Raw genomic sequence first — 18,243 nt, 5'->3', positions numbered from 1 at the left:
AAGTTATATATTTTCGAGCTCAAGTACTTCCTTATTTCAGCTTTTAATCAACTACAAAGGCGATATGGGCGCGACAAAAAAAAATAGAACAAAATAGGCTAAAGTTCAGTCGATTGCAAGGGTTTTTCCCTCTGGCATTCACGAGTGTCTGGTCTAGGTCTCTACTTTTCTGAAGTGGAGTGTTAATTACACTTGTGTAATAAGATTGACAAGGTCCTCATGTCTTTTGTCCTTTCTGCAATTTATTCTGAATAGTTTAGTTGTGTTTTTGTGGCCAAGTTTCTATTTCGAGATCATCCCCGCGTGAGAACAGTGAAGTTATATATTTTCGAGCTCAAGTACTTCCTTATTTCAGCTTTTAATCAACTACAAAGGCGATATGGGCGCGACAAAAAAAAATAGAACAAAATAGGCTAAAGTTCAGTCGATTGCAACGGTTTTTCCCTCTGGCATTCACGAGTGTTCATAAAATTATATAATACTTGTATATGTTTAAGAGAACTAGTCCTAACGAACAAAGAAAACTCCAATTTGACTATACTACATTGCGACGATCATATCTCCTATACAGATTGAGTAATGCGTATGCAAATGAAGATTAGATTTATATTTTTAGAGCAAAATCGCCTACATTGATAAGCGTGGTATCAACGCAATAAAATCAGCTCGTTCGAAAAAATACAAGACATGAAGTAATTTGCACCTAGTAGTTAAACATGGTCTTGCTTCTGTATAACATACGTACACAGTGTCTATGTAAGATAAAGTTAAGTGATTGTGACGATTGGTTTATTTTTCTGAAACTTTTCTGTTTCTTTATAAGTTTATGGATTTATGTATTTAACCAGAGAGTGTAACGAAACAAAAAATCCAATCTGAAGCTATACTAACTTACACATTGCGTTTTACGCTGTCAACTTATAAATATAACATTTTCAAAGAAAAATCGTCAACATCTATAGAAATGTCATAATCGGTTTAATTTCTGAAAAGAAATCAAGGCCTAAGGTTTTGTTTTCAAATCACAAACACGAAGTGAAAATTGTCTACATCACAAGGCAATGTTAAAAGCTGTCTTTTAATTTGTCGTTACTTTTCTTAACTTTAATGATCTGCATTGATTTTTATTTGATAGTTTGTATTTTGATATGTTTTTTCAAGTTTATACTCATACGCGAATGTATACGGGCTTGGACCAGATATTTCGTACAAAGGGAAGAGATCTGACCACTAGCTGCATGTTATAACTTGTAAAGTTGTAAGAGAAATAATGCCGACTATTAATGATAATGATGAAATAGCAAATAATTTAGGAGTTTCATGGGTACCACCAATTCAATGGAAATTTGTATTAAAAAAGAGCCCCTGTCTGTACTAAAAGAGCCCCCGTGAGAAGGCTCACGGGGGCGCTTTTTATTTTGGAAGAGCCCCCGTGGACAAAAAATTAATTTGAGCCCTGCTCTTTGCATATTTATCCTGGCGGGCGTTTAATAAATCTTTACCTGAATATTGTACATGTATATGTGAGCCTACTTAAGGCCCCCCCCCCCCCCGAGAATGACCGGCCCCTAATCTAAAATGATTTTGTCAAAACAGACAGGAAAAAAATACGTTTTTCAAAGAAAGTAGTTAAAGAGTGTGTTTGCTTTGACAAGGTCGGGGGCATGTCCCCGTTTTAAGCTGAAATTGAGTTCTAGTCATATGACTGCATTGTAAATCTATAAGTTACACACAAAAAAGAATTATTGTGTAGTTTATGAGAATGATTGTGTATTATTTTTTTTAATAGACAAGCTGACAACAAACCAGTTAATCTCTGCTGAAAATCGCCTACAATCACCATACACAAATATGGGCATTGGAAGTATACGCACAGGTGACATTCAAATTTGGTCCTGAGAATTGGAGTACTGAAATGTTAAATCACCATTTAAAAAGGCCGAGGAGTGACCAATTTTTCAAAATGGTAGAATAACACTTTGAACATGATGGATCCAATATTGTAAAGGTTGAATCTAGTTAGAAGCATCAGTCTGACATTTTGAAAGGGTGGTCACTCCTCGGCCCTTCTAAATGGTGATTTAACACTTCAGTTCTTAAAATGTACATGTACGTACTTAGATTATGGGCTCATCATTTCAAGGCTAGACTCACACTCAACTGCTTTCAGTCAGCTTCTAATTGACAAAGCAATACATTAATGGTCATGATGATGATGATAATTATAACACTAATACAAGTAATAAGTATTATAATAATATTAACGATAACAATATTGATAATAATTGAATGATGATCTTCAATAAAGGGGATATTTAAAAGTTTTCTCCCCATTGTATTTTCCATAAAATTAACCTTTAGTTTGATTTCCAAAGACCTTTCGTGCTTTTACTATAAGTTCAACCATGCTAACATCCTGAGTCGTGAAAGGCGGAAGATCAAAATGTCTGACACGTGAATTGTCTTGTCTGTAGTGAACTAACCGTAACTCGTCGTGTGGATTCAAAGATACCGCTTCTCCGCCAACTTTGATGGCGTGAATTTTGAAATAATGGACATACTTTGGTTGAATAATATTTTTGTCCCGGCCACAGTTCTGCGGTGAAGGATAGCTTGGTCTCCACGTATTTCTTTCTATGATCGAATTATTGGTAGCCCCCGCTGACTTATCGAAATCATGGCGACCGAAAAACCAGTTCTGCAATCTAGCAGCCCCCATCGTCTCAAAATATGGACCTTCCAAATAATCTGTAATTTTTCGCTTGCTAGCATTCATTGGTTGCACAAACTCATCCACGTCTATTTTAATCATCCATTTTGTTCGGTACCTGTTTCTCCATAGGCAGTCGTTTTCATGAGCAATCTGCACTTCCAAATACGTCTTCTGTCCAAGGGCAATGTGTGTCCATGGTATGACTGTTACGACGCCCTCCGCGATCTCCCGACGAACAGTCTTCCGGAGTTTACTCGTTTCCTCTGGCTCGTTATCATAGAGGAAGAAGTGTTGCACACCCACATACCTATGGAAAGCAATCCATTCTGGTAGGTAGTGATCCATGTTTCTCACCATGGTGCACGCTGATAGGAGATACCGTTGAAATTTCGATGCTCCAGATTGACAAATTGTCAGGTTGTCATAGGCGTATCTGCGATACTTCTTGACATTCGAAATACGCTGCAGGTTCAGCGAAAAATTAAGACGCTTGTGTAGAAACTGTGGAAGCGGGCAAGTGAGAACGATATTGAACTGTGAGATGTATCCAAAACTAAAAAAATCTTCCACGATAGGATCACACAATCTTCGCTGACCATTTTCAAAATGGGCGACGAATGTTTCGCGCGTCCAGTTGTCTGCGAGAAAGCGCGTGCCGATAAAGACGACGTTGTGAGATACGGGATCAGCGAACGCTGAATGAAGTTTAGGCATTCCTTCTGCTTCCAAAAAACGTGAAAAGAAACACATGTCACTCCTCGGGAAGGGATAGTGATAGAAACCTTTTCTTGCGAAATCGGTTTTGTTCTTCGATTTCACGTAGACGCGTCCATCCCAATCAACCAAATGGCCAGTTCTTATAGGTGGAGAGCTTCCGGCAAACGTCCTGAACATGATTGAAGAGATAGAACACAACAACCAGAATGTTGCCATACTAACCAACACCCATGTGTAGTCCATCTTTCTTCGTCGTAGCCACAGTGTCCTGTTAAAAAGCGGCATGTTGATAGCTGATCACGTCAAGCTCATATACCTCTGGATATAAACCTTCCTTCTAATTTCTCATTGTTGGGCATCATTCTGTGACCAAAGGTTCATTATTCGTATTATTCGAGTTCGTCAGATGGAAAATGAAGAAGCGTTTTTTTTTATGTGGCGAGGATGTGGCTCTGTAAGAATAGAAATAGTAAACAAATAGGAAAAATAAACATGCTAAATAAAATTCACAGTTTCAATAATGGCCCTTTATCCTGCATTCCTGGTATATATATATTTAATTATTGTGTTAAGATTACCTCTAAAAAAGTATGTGTGTCATTTTATGTACTACTTACTCTTGGTGTATAATGATTCTCTAGTTAATTGTAAATGCTGTGATTCCGTTTTGATTCAATTAAACATATGAAAATACAAAATAAAATGAAAAGAAAAAATATACAAAAGCCCTGTATACCATGTCAAAAAAGATACAATAGTCAGGAAAAGAAGTTTTCTTCAAAAAGTTCAATTTAGCTATCAGAGCCTTTAAAAACTACCCATATATCACACCCCTATTCGCTCAAGCTCACTATATTACACTAATTCCAAAAACACAAACAGATTTCTATGGATAGTAAAGAAATTATAAATAAAATTAGATATAATTTTTCGTTTCTGCCATGTAATCTACATTAGCAAGCTACAACTTCGGAAAAACGAGAACAGGCAAATTCTTCGAAAACGGGGAATTACGCACAGTAAATATATAGCCCTCATCGTTGAATGCAAGGCATTGTGTACAAAAGGAAGGGGAAAGTCAATACGCTGGTGACATACCTTTTTGGAAAAACAATGCTTTGGCTCAACTATCTTCAAAATCCATTAATGATAAGTCTGATGAAGTACCTGTCAAATAGAAAACATTTGAAAGAAAATATATCTCATAAAAAGTGGGGGGGGGAGCACTTTGCCTTTTATAGTGCTTTTTGTACACGATGTGCTTTGAATGATAACGTGTCTATATTCATTATGCGTTATTCCCTGTTTTCGAAGAATGTGCCTATTCTCGATGTTACGAAATTGTGTCTGACTGAACAGTCAGGGTGAAAGAAATTGTCTGGGAGCTAATACATGTTGATTAGTACATGAGAATCGGTGTGCAGTGCGGGGCTTTGAAATCGTCAAAATAATATTAACGGGAGATACCCAAAATCACATGCACCGCATTCAAGAATGATCGAATGATCATATACTAACTATAAAATACGAGTTTGTGCCATGAACGAATTTGAACTCTTTGAAATCATTTTTTTCGAATCTCAGTCATGTGACACAGTGTGTGAACAATAATCCTTTTTAAGGGGACATTTGTCCTAATTTGATCATTACTTCTTTTGAACATAACAAAACAAGAATGAGAAACCTCACAAATTTATTTTGCATTTTCCGCAGACCTCGACCTTCTTTGCAATACCTACAAAGCCAAGCCTTAGTAGTTCAGGGGGGGGGGGGGTGTTTCACAAATATCTTAAGTCGAACTTAACTCTAAGTTGGACTTAAAAATTAAGGAGCGCCATTTGTAACTGAAATATAAAATATGTTCAAAAGTGAAAATTCAAGTATTTTAGACTTTTTATAAATTCCACATCAAGAACATGAAATCTCCTTGATAATAGAAAATGTGAAAGATTTGAATCAACATTGTATGCCTTTTAAAATAAATTTAACAAAATATTTTCATAGATGATAATGGCTTTCCATAATTGTTAAGTCCAACTTAGAGATAGGTTTAACATAGAATCTTTGTGAAACACCCCCAGGAAACAGGGGAGATGTGGTTAACATGTTGACAGCTACATTCGTACATTCCCATAGGCTTAATACAGGAGCCATCTGGGACCAGGAGGCAATGGATTAATAGAATTGTAGCAAAAAGAAACATTGATAGAAGGACAAGTTATTGACTATCGTCAATAGACAGCATCTGATCATTTGATTCCTGTATGGTTACGAAAGAAAATATAACTTAAGCCAACATACCCTATTTCAGTTCACTAGTGAACAACAAACTAAGGAGATGCCAGACTCCGGCACTTAAAGATAAAGTTGAGTTCTGGTCATGTGATTGCATTGTGAAAGAAACGGTGTGGAATATATCAGAAAAGGTTGATCATCTAGTATATAAGTATTCGTGTGTATTGCAAGGTTCTGGAATCATCAAAATGATAAGAAATTTGGCCGAATCTTGGCAAAGTTTCAAGCACTGTACACAGAATGATGTATATGGGACTACACGAGAACATGACGAAAAAAACCTACCACCCGATTTTTACGATGTTTCATGTCATATTTAGAATATGAAGGCATTTGAAGAGCCATGCTCTAATAACAATGATAACGCTCACAAGTTATTTTTTACCTCTTCCCAAAACCCAACCTTCTCTTTAACTGTAGCGTGAAAGTCAGGAAATAACTCGTCAAGGAAAAAGTCTTGAATGTCTTACCAATTTCTATCCTGTCAGCAGATGTAATGCTTGTTAAAAGATGTTAAAGCGAAACCAGCTGTCCTCCTGATCTATACTTCGATGACAGAGCGTAAGATGGAGCGTTTTCTTTGTGAGGTAATTCCAGCATAGAACTAGTACATTTATGCCTTTTGATGTACTGTAGATGTGAAACCCCCATGAATATATCACATACACCGATCACATTTACACACATGATGATGTATACGTATTAAACGTGGGGCATATACTTGTTTCTCTTTTCTGTGTAGGTCTTGTTTTTAAGGTAAGGAAGGAGATCAATATGCCTATATTGATCGATTGGTTCTCCATTGTTCTGTTCTTAAGAGTAAAGCCCTCAGCCCTTACAAGGTCCAGTGCATTTCGGGATCCGACGTACTGCTCGCTGTGACGCCTGCCATTAATCAGCTACAGCCAACGAGACCGATATCATTGGAGACCGACAGTGTCGATAATGTCGGTCTCCAGGGTCCTGGCAATTTCTTTTATGGTTCACTAGATCGACAGCCGACGAAACCGACAGTACACTAAACGGACCATGTCGATGTTGTGGACTTTAACCCATTTTCACATGCTTCATGAGGCTGACGAAACCGATAGCCCGCAAGACTGACATTATTTTATCTTCCCTAAAGTCTTACTCATTTCTTGTATTGTCGGTCTCGTTCAGCTTTTGCCGAACTATTCTTTTCTGTATATTGTTATCATCTTTAGTACCGTATTGTATTTGTCACACCTTTCGTTTGGCTCACTATTGTATATTTACTGTATTTATAACCGTATTGTATAATTTGTAAACATGAGTAGTTTTGGTCCTTGGACCTTTGAAGTATGTATATTTATATGACTTTTTAAACCAAAATAAATATTTAAAAAAATACAAAAATAAAATAAAATCTTTGTTTTGACCGTCTCTCGGGCGGTCCATCTCGTGAACCTTTGGTTAGTGTCGGTCTAAATTGCTATCGGTCAATCGTGATGATCTCCCATTCTTTGAGGGGGGGGGTGAAGAAATTCGCCTTAAATATAATGAAACGATGGCAGATGGAGCTAGTACAAAAACAATTTTTTTTTAGGTAAACTAAGTTCTCTCTCTTCTTTTTTATTTTGTAATGTTGGTCTGTCTCAAGCAATAAATTTCCTGAATAACATCTATCTATTTAGTTCTTATCTGCAGATCTTTTACAATTCGCCAAACCGCTTTGAAAGAATTATGAAATAATCCCTTTTCAAACAAAATTGTCGTGACTGGTCACTTCCTTTTTCAATACTCTTTAGACATGCCCTTTATTTTTTTCCTTCTATCACCTTTGGATCATAGACCAGAATTTGCCGATTTCATTTGAACGAACTCCCCCAACACAACGCAATCTCATCCTCATTGCTGGAAGCAGAAGATGGCGTGATCCCCGAGTGTCTCCGCCCGGTGGAAAAGAAAAGAAAAATCTTTAGTCTAGCTGGTCTCATTCGGGCATAGTCCATCCGTAGGCTTTCAGATTCCTAGATCACGCCCTCTTTGGCTTGCAACAGGTAGGGCTGGGGGAAATTGCGATCGGAAAATAAAATAAGACCGGCCAGAATCTGGACTACGTTTGGTTACCCATGTTTGTTATGTTTGGGGCAATTCCACGGTACCGGAAGGACACTCAGACAAGATTTTTGAACTTCAGGTTCATACTAAAGGAACTGTTTTATTAGTATAAGATGTGAAACAGTACAGATATAATACCTATATAAGTGCCTTTAATTCTCCCCCAAAAAATTGTCATTATAGTTTAGTAGTTTAAGAATGTGCATATTAATTATCTCGGTAACGGAAGGACATAAAAATGGACATGGTTTTTCCAGTTAGGCCTAATTAGTGTTTATCCAAACTTTGTGAAGTTGATGAAGCTTTCCACTTGACTGAAACACATTTTGTTCCCCATAGTTTAATACATACTAATAAAACATTTCTTTTAGTATGAACCTGAAGTTCAAAAATCTTGTCTGAGTGTCCTTCCGTTACCGTGGAATTGCCCTTTGTATGTGTTGATAACTTTCACTTTTCTGTATTAAGGACATTTCACTACTCTGTAATCGCGAAGATAGGTTCCCAGTTTCTCGTTGTTTGTAATGTGCTGTCTCTCAGATTGATCTATTAAGTAAATTACCTATTAAACTATAAAGTTCAGTCTATGTTATAATGTATAGCTGTGATAACAGTCCCGCACGTCTTGTGTTTAAATAAGCGGTCAGTAAGTCATCTACTCACCAAAGAATGATCGCAGTATGTTAAGAGAAGTTGAAGTTCTTGGAAAGGTGGTCAAATTATTTGTGAACGTTTGAATTTCCTATTATGCTATTGTGGAAGAATATGACAGAAAAAACTAAACGCCCCCTGAAAAGGATGGGTCTTCTTTATGTAGTCTCATATACCCAATGTATGCGACTATTGGCAAAAGTGGACCAATTTCCCGATCATTTTGACGATTCAAACCACATAGTACACACCATTTTCTCTGTGCTACATGATCAGCCCTTTAAAATCTATTCGACACAGTTTTATTTACAATGCAATCAGATGACCGGTACTAAACTCTATCTTTGAAATTAAAGGGAAAAGATCAAACCCTCATAAAAAAAATTGGAATTGAGAGAAAACAGACAAATTATAGAAGCAGATACGGACAGTTTGCACGATATTAGGTAACCAATATGTACGTAATTTTTTGTTTACGTTGCATTAAAATCTTGTAATCACTAATCACTTGTAATCACCTCTCTTTTAACCGCATATCAATAACTCAATTATTTTGAATAACCTCCCAACTAATCTAAAAAATAGTAAGACCGTAAAACAGTTCAAACGATTAGTTAAACAACCCCTCCTGAACTGAAAAATTAAAATATTTTGTTGATGTTTCCTATCTTTTATTCCTTCCTTCCCCTTCAACTGAGAGATCGAGCACCAAAATAACCCGGCCTTTTAAAGGGTTAACTGAAAAGCATACCGCCATGAAGCCTCGGTCACCCTTGCCCACTCGGCGAGCTCTGCAAACATCGTTTATTGGATCAAAGTCGCTCAGTCTACTGCAAAGACCGCTATATTAGCTGTGTTCTTATGGTCCCCAGTGTTCAAAGTGCAAAATGCTTTGCTATTATCTTATCAATATCCGTGCCCCCATTTAAGTTACCATTCCAGATGTAATGTAACCATGCACGCACAACGTGACTGCACTTTGTTTGATAGCCCGCATATCCATGCAACAGAATCAGCTTTCGTCTCCGATTTCGAAATAGGAACGATTATTGGATGACAACAAACACGTGTAAGTTCATTTCAATTTGTTCTTTTATACGTGTAACATGATTATCTATTGTTATTTTCAATGAACTTGAATTAAGTGAGAAGAATATTTGGAAGTCAATTGCTCATGCTAGACCTTAATTTGGAAACAGTTGCCGCAAGGCATGTGTAACATTCCAAGTGTAGACTGTGTTAAAAGTGCCCTTAAAAGTCATCTTTTAAAAATTTCTTTCTAGTAGGTCTAATTGAGTGTTCTTATTTATTATTGTGTTCTTCGTGTTCCTACTTATCTTTTGCGCCTGGGCACATCATTCATGTGGAGTTGGTGCATTGTATTTAGTGACATCAATAATTGTGCTGCCCATCTTTACATTGACTATGAAAGCAGACAAGGAGATGGATTGAAAGGCTCGGTTTAGATCCAGAAAAAAAGCATTCTTTACAAGCAGAAAAGTCATTTACACAGCTAAGAAGATAGGATAAAGTGTAGTAGAGTTCTTGAATGTTTTCCTTACTATTTAAAACAATGAAAATCGTGATTATTTTTCATTAGTTTCTCGATTTGTCTAGGCTATTAAGCGGGATTGTTTTACTTGCACCTCATTACACGGGAAATCGCTTTAATAAGAAACTTTTTAGCATCGATCGTAAGGAGCAGCATAACGACTATAAATGTTTGTAAGACATATTATAGTATAGCCCCTTTCCTGAATAAGTAGCAGTAAGATCTGCAAATGCTGCTTTGTTGCCTGCGTAACACAACATAGGCGCTTGTCTATGTACTTCCATGACACATTTGTTAAAGTTAAGGCTCTTGGGCCTATATACATGCAGTGCGTCCCAGAAAAAACGAAACCGAGAATTATCGATGATTTATCATATCTTAATCACAATTATAATTAATAAATGACACATATTTGTAAAGCTTAGATCCTCCTCTTTCAGTTGATGCAACTCATATGATGCATATTTCACGCATTAGTGATGAAAAACAATTTGAAGAGAGGGTAGCAACAAGTAAATTTTAGGGCGGTATCTGAGTGTCAAAGAGAAAAACACATTTCCAGAAAGTTCATTTTTTGCCCTTTCATATGACACCTCAATCAGGAAAATGAGCCAGGATTAACAAAGTTCTGTCAGTTTAAAGTAATGCTTGCATTTCCATGATTTGATTAAACGAATTCGTTTTCACTGGCTGCCTGCCGTAGCAACAAACGGAGTTGACAAAAGACTTAACGCCGCTTTGTTGATGATCAGCCATGCACGAAGAAGACGAAAGACTTGATGCAAAAGTTGACACAAATATAAGAGCGCTTCGCCAGAAGATATAGCGATGTTTTGATGAAGTAGCATCCATTAAGCTTTAGATATTTAGAATGCCTAATTCATGCTCTAAAATTATATTAAGTGACCGACCATTATTTCGTGCATGATGTGTATTCCTTGGTGGGGCATTGTGTGAAATCAAAATAATCATATCTAATTTTAGATTAATAATATTATTAATAATTTTTAAAAAGGTTAAAAAAGTAACATATTACATGTATAAAGCGCTTAATGACGGCACACTTTATTGAACACAGCTGAAAGTATTCTTCTAAAGTGGGCAAACAAAATGTTTTCATGATCGAAGCACATATTTGACTTTGGCAGGGATTATTTTAAAGTTCACAAAGTGGGCCTGCTCCTTGACTTGTGTAAAAGATCTGTGGATATTCGGGGTCATTTGTACTTTGTGTTGACTAAGAACTGTATGGTCGGTCTATTGTTCTGTCAGGCAGATAGTGTACTCTTTTGGATTCATAAACCAATTGAAGAGAATCTAATGAGACCATCTACAACCTCGGTTTGCACAATTAAGGACTAACAGATCGTAACCAAATCAATGAGCAACATCTTAAAACAGTAAATTTGTTTGTTTGATTGATTTTATTTCTGCGTTCAAAAATATACAAATTCAAAGTCAAAGTACAAAATTTCGAACAATAACAAATACAATGAATACAATGTTTACAAAAGTAATTAAATGAAAAATCATGTACAATTATATCATTCGATAAACATGTACGAAGTCTATCGGTTTTATCGGACTTGCCTGTTGTGATGATAGGTTCATTTTTTGTGATGAACTCGGCTCTTTCTCTTTTACTGAATAAAAAAGTATACTTTGGAGTCACCATCAGAATGCTTAGACCAAAATGCTTTACTATGTTCTCACTATTGCAGGTAAATACATGGATATAGGACGCCATCTGTTGGCCCGTGGTGAAAGTTAAGTGCCTTCTCAAATCATCACCTTCACATCGGCTGGAAATTTAAGGATATTACAAGGATAACATCCGTCGTCATGGAGAATATGCAGACTCCGCCCACAAGATACAGCAGACTGAGAACTCAGTCCGAGCATTCAGAAAGCGACTGGGCTCATAGGAGACATCACATGACCAGTGAAGTCGCGAAGGAAATGATACCTTTGGCCGGAGCCATCATTATCGTCATCGCCTTATTCATAGCAACCACTATCGTTTACCTTCACACGTCCTCCACTCCGGCCCTGCGCGCATTGGCCGAAAAATACAAAGCGCGTGAGTTAATACGCAGGAGGTCGACTATATTACCACAGGATCCACCATCGACTATTTTTTCGTCACCCCGTGGTGACATGTGCTTCCTGAAGTCAAAGTTGACGCGGACGGGTATGCCGACCGTACATTCCATTTTCGCTGACCCCGTCTCTCATAAAGTTGTTATTGTTGGTGTGCGTCTGCAGTATTCGGACTGGCGAAGTGATGATTTTGTGTGCGAATACGAAAAAAACAAGCGCGTTGCCTGCGACACAGTGGTTAACGATGATAGGAGTTTTGGATATAGACCGCAATATGTTATTATAATAACGTGCCCAATACCAATGAGCCTTCATGAGAGAAAAAACTTGTCAGTCTCTCTCTATCGCGGGGTAGAGGGTATTTATTCAAGAACGAATTCGTACGAGAACATCACTGTGTGCTCCTCAGGCGCCTCAAAACGGCAACGTCGTATGTTGAGTGTGTGTACGATGTTGAAAGACTCGGATGAATTCGTGCCCGAGTGGGTGGCTTTTCATCAACATGTCGGAGCTGACCACATCTTTATTTACGACAACCAAGTCGAAGAAAAGAGCACGCTTCGTGAAACCGTCGCCCGCGAAATCGTGAGCGGCCTGGTCACTGTGATACCCTGGTCCCACGAATCGACAGCGTGTAAAAATTACCTCGAAGTGCAGATCGCACACGAGAACGATTGCCTGTGGAGAAATCGGCACATGTCGAAATGGATGGTGAAAATCGACGTCGATGAGTACGTCCAACCGATGAATCCGGACAAACCGCGGATCACGGACTACCTAAGCGATCCGTTGTATGACCGGATTGGAGCAGCCCGATTGCAGAACTGGTTCTTCGGGCGACCGAATACAACCGAACCGCTTGGTGGGCAATCGCTTATTCAGAGGAATCAATGGAGGGCCGAGGAACCGACAGAACCGAACGCGTCGCACGACAAAAACATCCTGCGACCGATAAACGTGCATTATTTCAAGATACACGCTATGAAACTTGGAGGTCCTGCCGTCACACTAGATCCATGGAAGGAACTCCGTATGGTGCATTACCGGGGTGATAACCCGAGGAAACTCAACTTCAGACTACCCGACTTTAGTGTCCAAGATACGAGTATGTCGGATATCATTGATTTGATAGCTCAAACAAAACCCTTAACGTAATGTGATGATGAATTTACAACTATATTATGCCGATACCAATGTGGTATATCTCCATTTCATAGGATATACGGCTTTGCACTTGTTGTGATATTGCATAATGTTATATTTATTTCTCGCTCATCTCATGAATGAAAAAACCTGGACTGGTGTTTCTACTTCTAGTGCATTTCTCTCTCTCTCTCTCTCTCTCTCTCTCTTTATTTCTTTCTCTCTTACACACACACACCCTCATTCTCATTCAATCTGTCTCTTATGCACACGTACCCTCAGTCTTTCTCTCTATCGCCCACACAAACACATTCTGTCTCTGTCTCTCTCTCTCTCTCTATCCCCTCTCTTACTCATTCTCTCTTATACTCCCCTATCTCTTTCATTATATCTCTTCTTTTTTTTTCTCTCTCTCTCTCTCTCTAAAATGGAAAATGTTAAAGTTTTAATTGTTAAAATTTATCCCGAGTTGCCCCAAATCTCGAACGGCTATGACCCTTTCCCCTTTAAACTTTTTTCCAACGCGCCTCTGTACTCTTGCACATTATCGTATTTAATACCCGCTCTTGTCAAGAAGCCATTTCGAGAAGATATGTATTTTGTTTTATTTTGGGGGCAGTGTTGTCTGGTGGGAGGGGTAAGTGGATTGGTGGTTCTTATATTAATTGTATTAACATCACTCGCGAAAATTTAGGGAGGGGGGGGGGCTTGAGGATTTTTCTGTTTTTGAGAGAGGGATGGCTTATATAAGCCACTGTCCTCTTCCCTTGGTCGAGAGGCCCCCCACCCCCCCCCCCCCCCTTTATGGATGACCAAGTGTCCTGATGACTTATATTTATAACGAACACAAGTATGTTATTTAGACTTTAAATGAATTCTAGAAAAAAAAATCTGACTTCTTGTCTCTGTGATGACGATCAATATATTATTGTTTATCGTTGTTGACAAATCGATTTGTAAAAGAACAATTTTATTTCATGTACGTCGTGGAAAACTTGCAACTGGCAATATTTTTTTTTCTTCTTTATCCTTTACAGCATTTCATAATGCATTCATTTGTTTAAACTCTCAATCACAGGTACTTTTTTCATTATGTGGAGTTATTGGTCTCATTCATTAATTTTAACTTGGTAGTTATTCAATTTAATTTATAATATTTTGAAATAACTATTCCAAGGTATTTTAACAATGTATGTTATCTCTATAATAATAATGATAATCGTAGTTATAAAACATTTTTTATCTTAATATATAGTGCTATGAAATTTGTATGTTAATGTTAATTGTTTATCCCGTGTTCATATTTGCAGTTCAGTCTACTGCTTCAAACCATGTTACCAAATAAAACTATGTTGATATTGAATTGAATTGTTGATGATGTTGATATCTAAATTAATATTGCACGATAAAACTGTCCGGCTGATGAACTGCGGGTAATGCTCGGCCCCGTTGCATAAAACTTACAATTTCTAACAACTCTGCCATCAATAATAACTATACCATATAATGGCAGCATCACTAAACAGCCAAACAAATCAAGGTTTCTATTGACGTTGATTAATAACAAAGTTACCATCAATGCTTATTTTTATGCAACAGGGCCCTACCAACTATTCAAATCGAGACAAATCGTTTAAATTCGTGTATAGACAGCAAACATCAACCAGAAAGTCCCCCGTTTCTAAAGGCCCGGTCACACAGAGGGGACGCATGGTGAACACACGGCCAGCGCATTGGACATTTGCTATTTTGGCCAGTGCGTCATCACTCGTTACTCGTTCGTCGAGCGCGCTGGACCCACGCGACCGTGCGTCCCCCATGCGTCCCCTCTGTGTGACCGGGCCTTTACAGAGAGTGTAGCGTTTGTAATATGTTATATACATTTAGTCACGGAATATTGAGGCGAGTACGCAGCCAACAATATATATTTATTTTACACTTGTGAAGTGTATTTAATGTGTTTGCCGTATATGCAAGGCGACTAAGGCAGGAAGCTATACTGGGATGGTATAGGTGAAGAGAGTAACTGCAAGGAGTGCCATGAAGTGCAGAAATGGTGTGTGGACAAAGCACTTGTCAAATTACAGCATTGTGAAAGAAACGTTGTGAAATCGATCAAAAAAGGTTGATCATCTAGCATATAAGTATTGGTGTGTACTGCAAGGTCCTGGAATCATCACGATGATAAGGAATTTGGCCCAGTCTTGGTAAAGTTAGGCACTGTACACAGTAAGATGTAAATAGGACTACGCACACGTACGCGACACGTGCGTTATATCTATCAGGTCCAAAAATATATAATAATTTACCAAATATATCAATTAGCAGGCGGTTTCTCGACAAAATTTGTATGATCACGTATTAGTCAAAACATATTCTTTCACATGATTTGTAAATTGTAACAAGTGCTTCCATTTCATTTTTTGAGGGGGCATTTCCCAAACTGGTCTTAACCTTTAACATTATGTTCAAAATGTGAGCTTGAAATATCACTTCTGTAATAACTCTTCACACGTACACTCTTAGCTAACATTAAAGCGAACTGTGAGTATATTACTTGTCGCATCCGTGCCTGCTTGTACAACACCATCCCTTGCGCGCCATATTTTTTTTTTTTTTAAATCTTCGTAATCCTTATTTGTTACCCTATGAAATGCCGGGTGAACTTCTTGAGCTTGGATTTTATAAATTATATCTATATCAAAGCTATTTGTTATAAGCTATCAATATTCGGGCAACCGTCAACTCACCTTCAAGTAGTGAAGTGATATATTAGTGGACCGACTTGAAATCATATACACATACTGTATGTGACAAAGCGCAGCAGGCGCGGTTCTAGAAAATTGTATACACGCACAAAGACACACACACCCACACACACATACATGTAAATATATACACAAACACAAGAAATAACAATTCTTCATACAATAACAGAAATCGTTTTAAAAATTAAAATTTAATAGAAAATGTATGTATGTATTTATGTGCTGTACATAGAAAAGGGGCATTTAATTTGGCGTTCTTGCTTCTTTTTCTACATGTGCTTCGCTAAAATAAATTTATGTTCAATCTCTTCTCTTGCTATCCCCTTTTTTTGTTAAGCCGCTACTTTGGCTTTGCAAGAAATAAACAAAACTAATGCCTGGGCCTTAATTAGGATTGTTAAATCTCGAATCGTTTTTTAAATAATATTCACCTTTGATTTCTAGTCATGAATGAGACTCCTCGCTGTAAATTACAGCAAACATTGTGATTAAAATTAAGTCGGTCGGAATGATACAGTGATTACAAATCAGATGTTCTCATTCTATTGCTATGAAAATTATAGTTCAGTGTTTTATCATGTTTTATAAAAGCGAACGATAAAATGAATGACTACTATGAAAATGTGTTTGAAATTCAGTAGCACTCATAAATCGTGATCCCATATTTTCACCGACGACAATTGCTATGGGCTATATATATATCGTGTCAGATTCATAGGGTTGCAATGGGGTTTTACGTTAGATTTAGGGTTAGCCTTGAGTTATAATTAGGTATAGTTCGGTGCCCAGTGTTTAATTTGGGAATTCGGTTAGTGTCGGGAAATGCCGCTAAACAATAATTGTCGTAGGAGCATGTCTCGTAAAACAAATAAAAAGGCGGTCGTTATTAATGCACCATTTTCAAAAGATCTAAATGAGGAGTTATCTCCTCAAATTAGCGATTTACAGAAATAAATATATTCTCTATCACATTCTTGAGATATAAAAATATAGTTTTCAAAATATCAAAAAACATTTTTTTTTTGTAATACCCAATGCAACTAATAAATTGCCAATATACGCCTTCATGTATACGGACAAGAAATAATTGTACATGAATAATAATAATAATAATAGTTCGTCCTTATATTATATAGCGCATTTCAGGACCGCAGGCCCTCTCAATGCGCTTTACAGATATATATTGTTACCCCGGTCATCGGATTCATGCTTTACTCAAGGCATGCACATTCTCCACTCCCTGGGGAGCATTCCAGCCAGTCGCTATTTTACAATTAACATGACAATCATTACAATCATTCACAAATTAGTCAGCTGCAAGATATGTCGTAATGATCAAAGTTGGAAAGTAGCACCTCGTGCCCCAAACATTGGCCAAAGGGTTTGTCATTATAATTTTCGCAATAAAAAAATATACGTCTAAATTTCAAGTTGTATAAGGTTAAGGCGTCACTGCAATACTGTGGGCATCGATCTTATTCTGGAAAAAATGAAATGCGAATTTACAAGCCTCTGCCCACGTAATACACCTTTTTCGTAACGTAATCAGTTAATTCACAAATGTTGTTAAGTGCCCCGTTACAAACTATTTAATTCACCTGTTACAAATAATTGTATTTCAATAGTAAGAATGCGAATTTCATATATTAATAGGCCATTTTCGTAATGTAACCAAATTTAATGCATACTTCTTTGTAAAGTTCCTCCATACAAATTATTTCATTCATCTGATAAGAATAATAGTATTTCAATAGACAGAATCCAAACTGCATACATTAGTTGTTGCCAGGTTGGACAAACATTATGAATGACCTAACTAGCAACACTTGATATATGCAGTTGCAATCTGACTATCAAAATACTATTCAATACTATTATATTATTCCTATTAGGTGAATGAAATAATTGGTATTTAGGCATTTCACAAACACTTATGCATTAAATTTGGTTACATTAAGAAAATGGCCTATTGTTGCTTGGAGGTCTTCCCCGTATTTTACCGACTCCCCCCCCCCCCCCTTCTCTCTTTTCTCGCCCTTTTGTATAACCCCACTCTTCCCTGCCATTGTAGCAGGTCACTCTACTAAAAAGCTCGGATTTGGCTTGATTTGATTTGGCGTGATTTGAAAATGCACAATTTACTCTTCGAATTGCGCATGGTGATTAGGTCTGAATCAAACTCTCTGGCCCGAATTCACAAAGGAGGTTTGTCGACAAACCTT

The 18,243-nt window shown here is 37.4% G+C and overlaps 1 protein-coding gene and 1 long non-coding RNA gene across 3 annotated transcripts; one reads left to right on the top strand and one right to left on the bottom strand.

Moving 5' to 3' along the window:
* Window positions 1-1,742: 1,742 nt before the first annotated feature.
* On the bottom strand, window positions 1,743-6,444 carry LOC100891993. Of its 2 annotated transcripts, XR_970978.2 has the most exons (3): window positions 6,196-6,444; window positions 4,529-4,597; window positions 1,743-3,882 (listed from the first exon to the last, which is right to left on the bottom strand). It is a non-coding gene; the product is annotated as an uncharacterized LOC100891993 (long non-coding RNA). The 2 variants fall into 2 exon arrangements; XR_004062607.1 differs by lacking the exon at window positions 4,529-4,597.
* Window positions 6,445-9,373: 2,929 nt separating this feature from the next.
* LOC100891911 lies at window positions 9,374-13,569 on the top strand. Its single transcript, XM_011666313.2, has 2 exons — window positions 9,374-9,527; window positions 11,732-13,569. Exon 2 carries the CDS (start codon window positions 11,853-11,855, stop codon window positions 13,263-13,265), a length of 1,413 nt encoding a protein of 470 aa, XP_011664615.1. The 5' UTR covers window positions 9,374-9,527; window positions 11,732-11,852; the 3' UTR covers window positions 13,266-13,569.
* Window positions 13,570-18,243: the final 4,674 nt, after the last annotated feature.

The sequence above is a fragment of the Strongylocentrotus purpuratus genome, unplaced genomic scaffold (genome assembly GCF_000002235.5).
Source record: "Strongylocentrotus purpuratus isolate Spur 01 unplaced genomic scaffold, Spur_5.0 spur5_scaffold_1, whole genome shotgun sequence".
NCBI lineage: Eukaryota > Metazoa > Echinodermata > Echinoidea > Camarodonta > Strongylocentrotidae > Strongylocentrotus > Strongylocentrotus purpuratus.
Note: the sequence above shows the minus strand (reverse complement) of the source record. Positions and strands in the feature narration are given on the sequence as shown.

Coding starts and splice junctions, on each gene's coding strand:
- LOC100891911 (XM_011666313.2), top strand. CDS start 11,853: ATGGAGAATATGCAGACTCCGCCCACAAGATACAGCAGACTGAGAACT.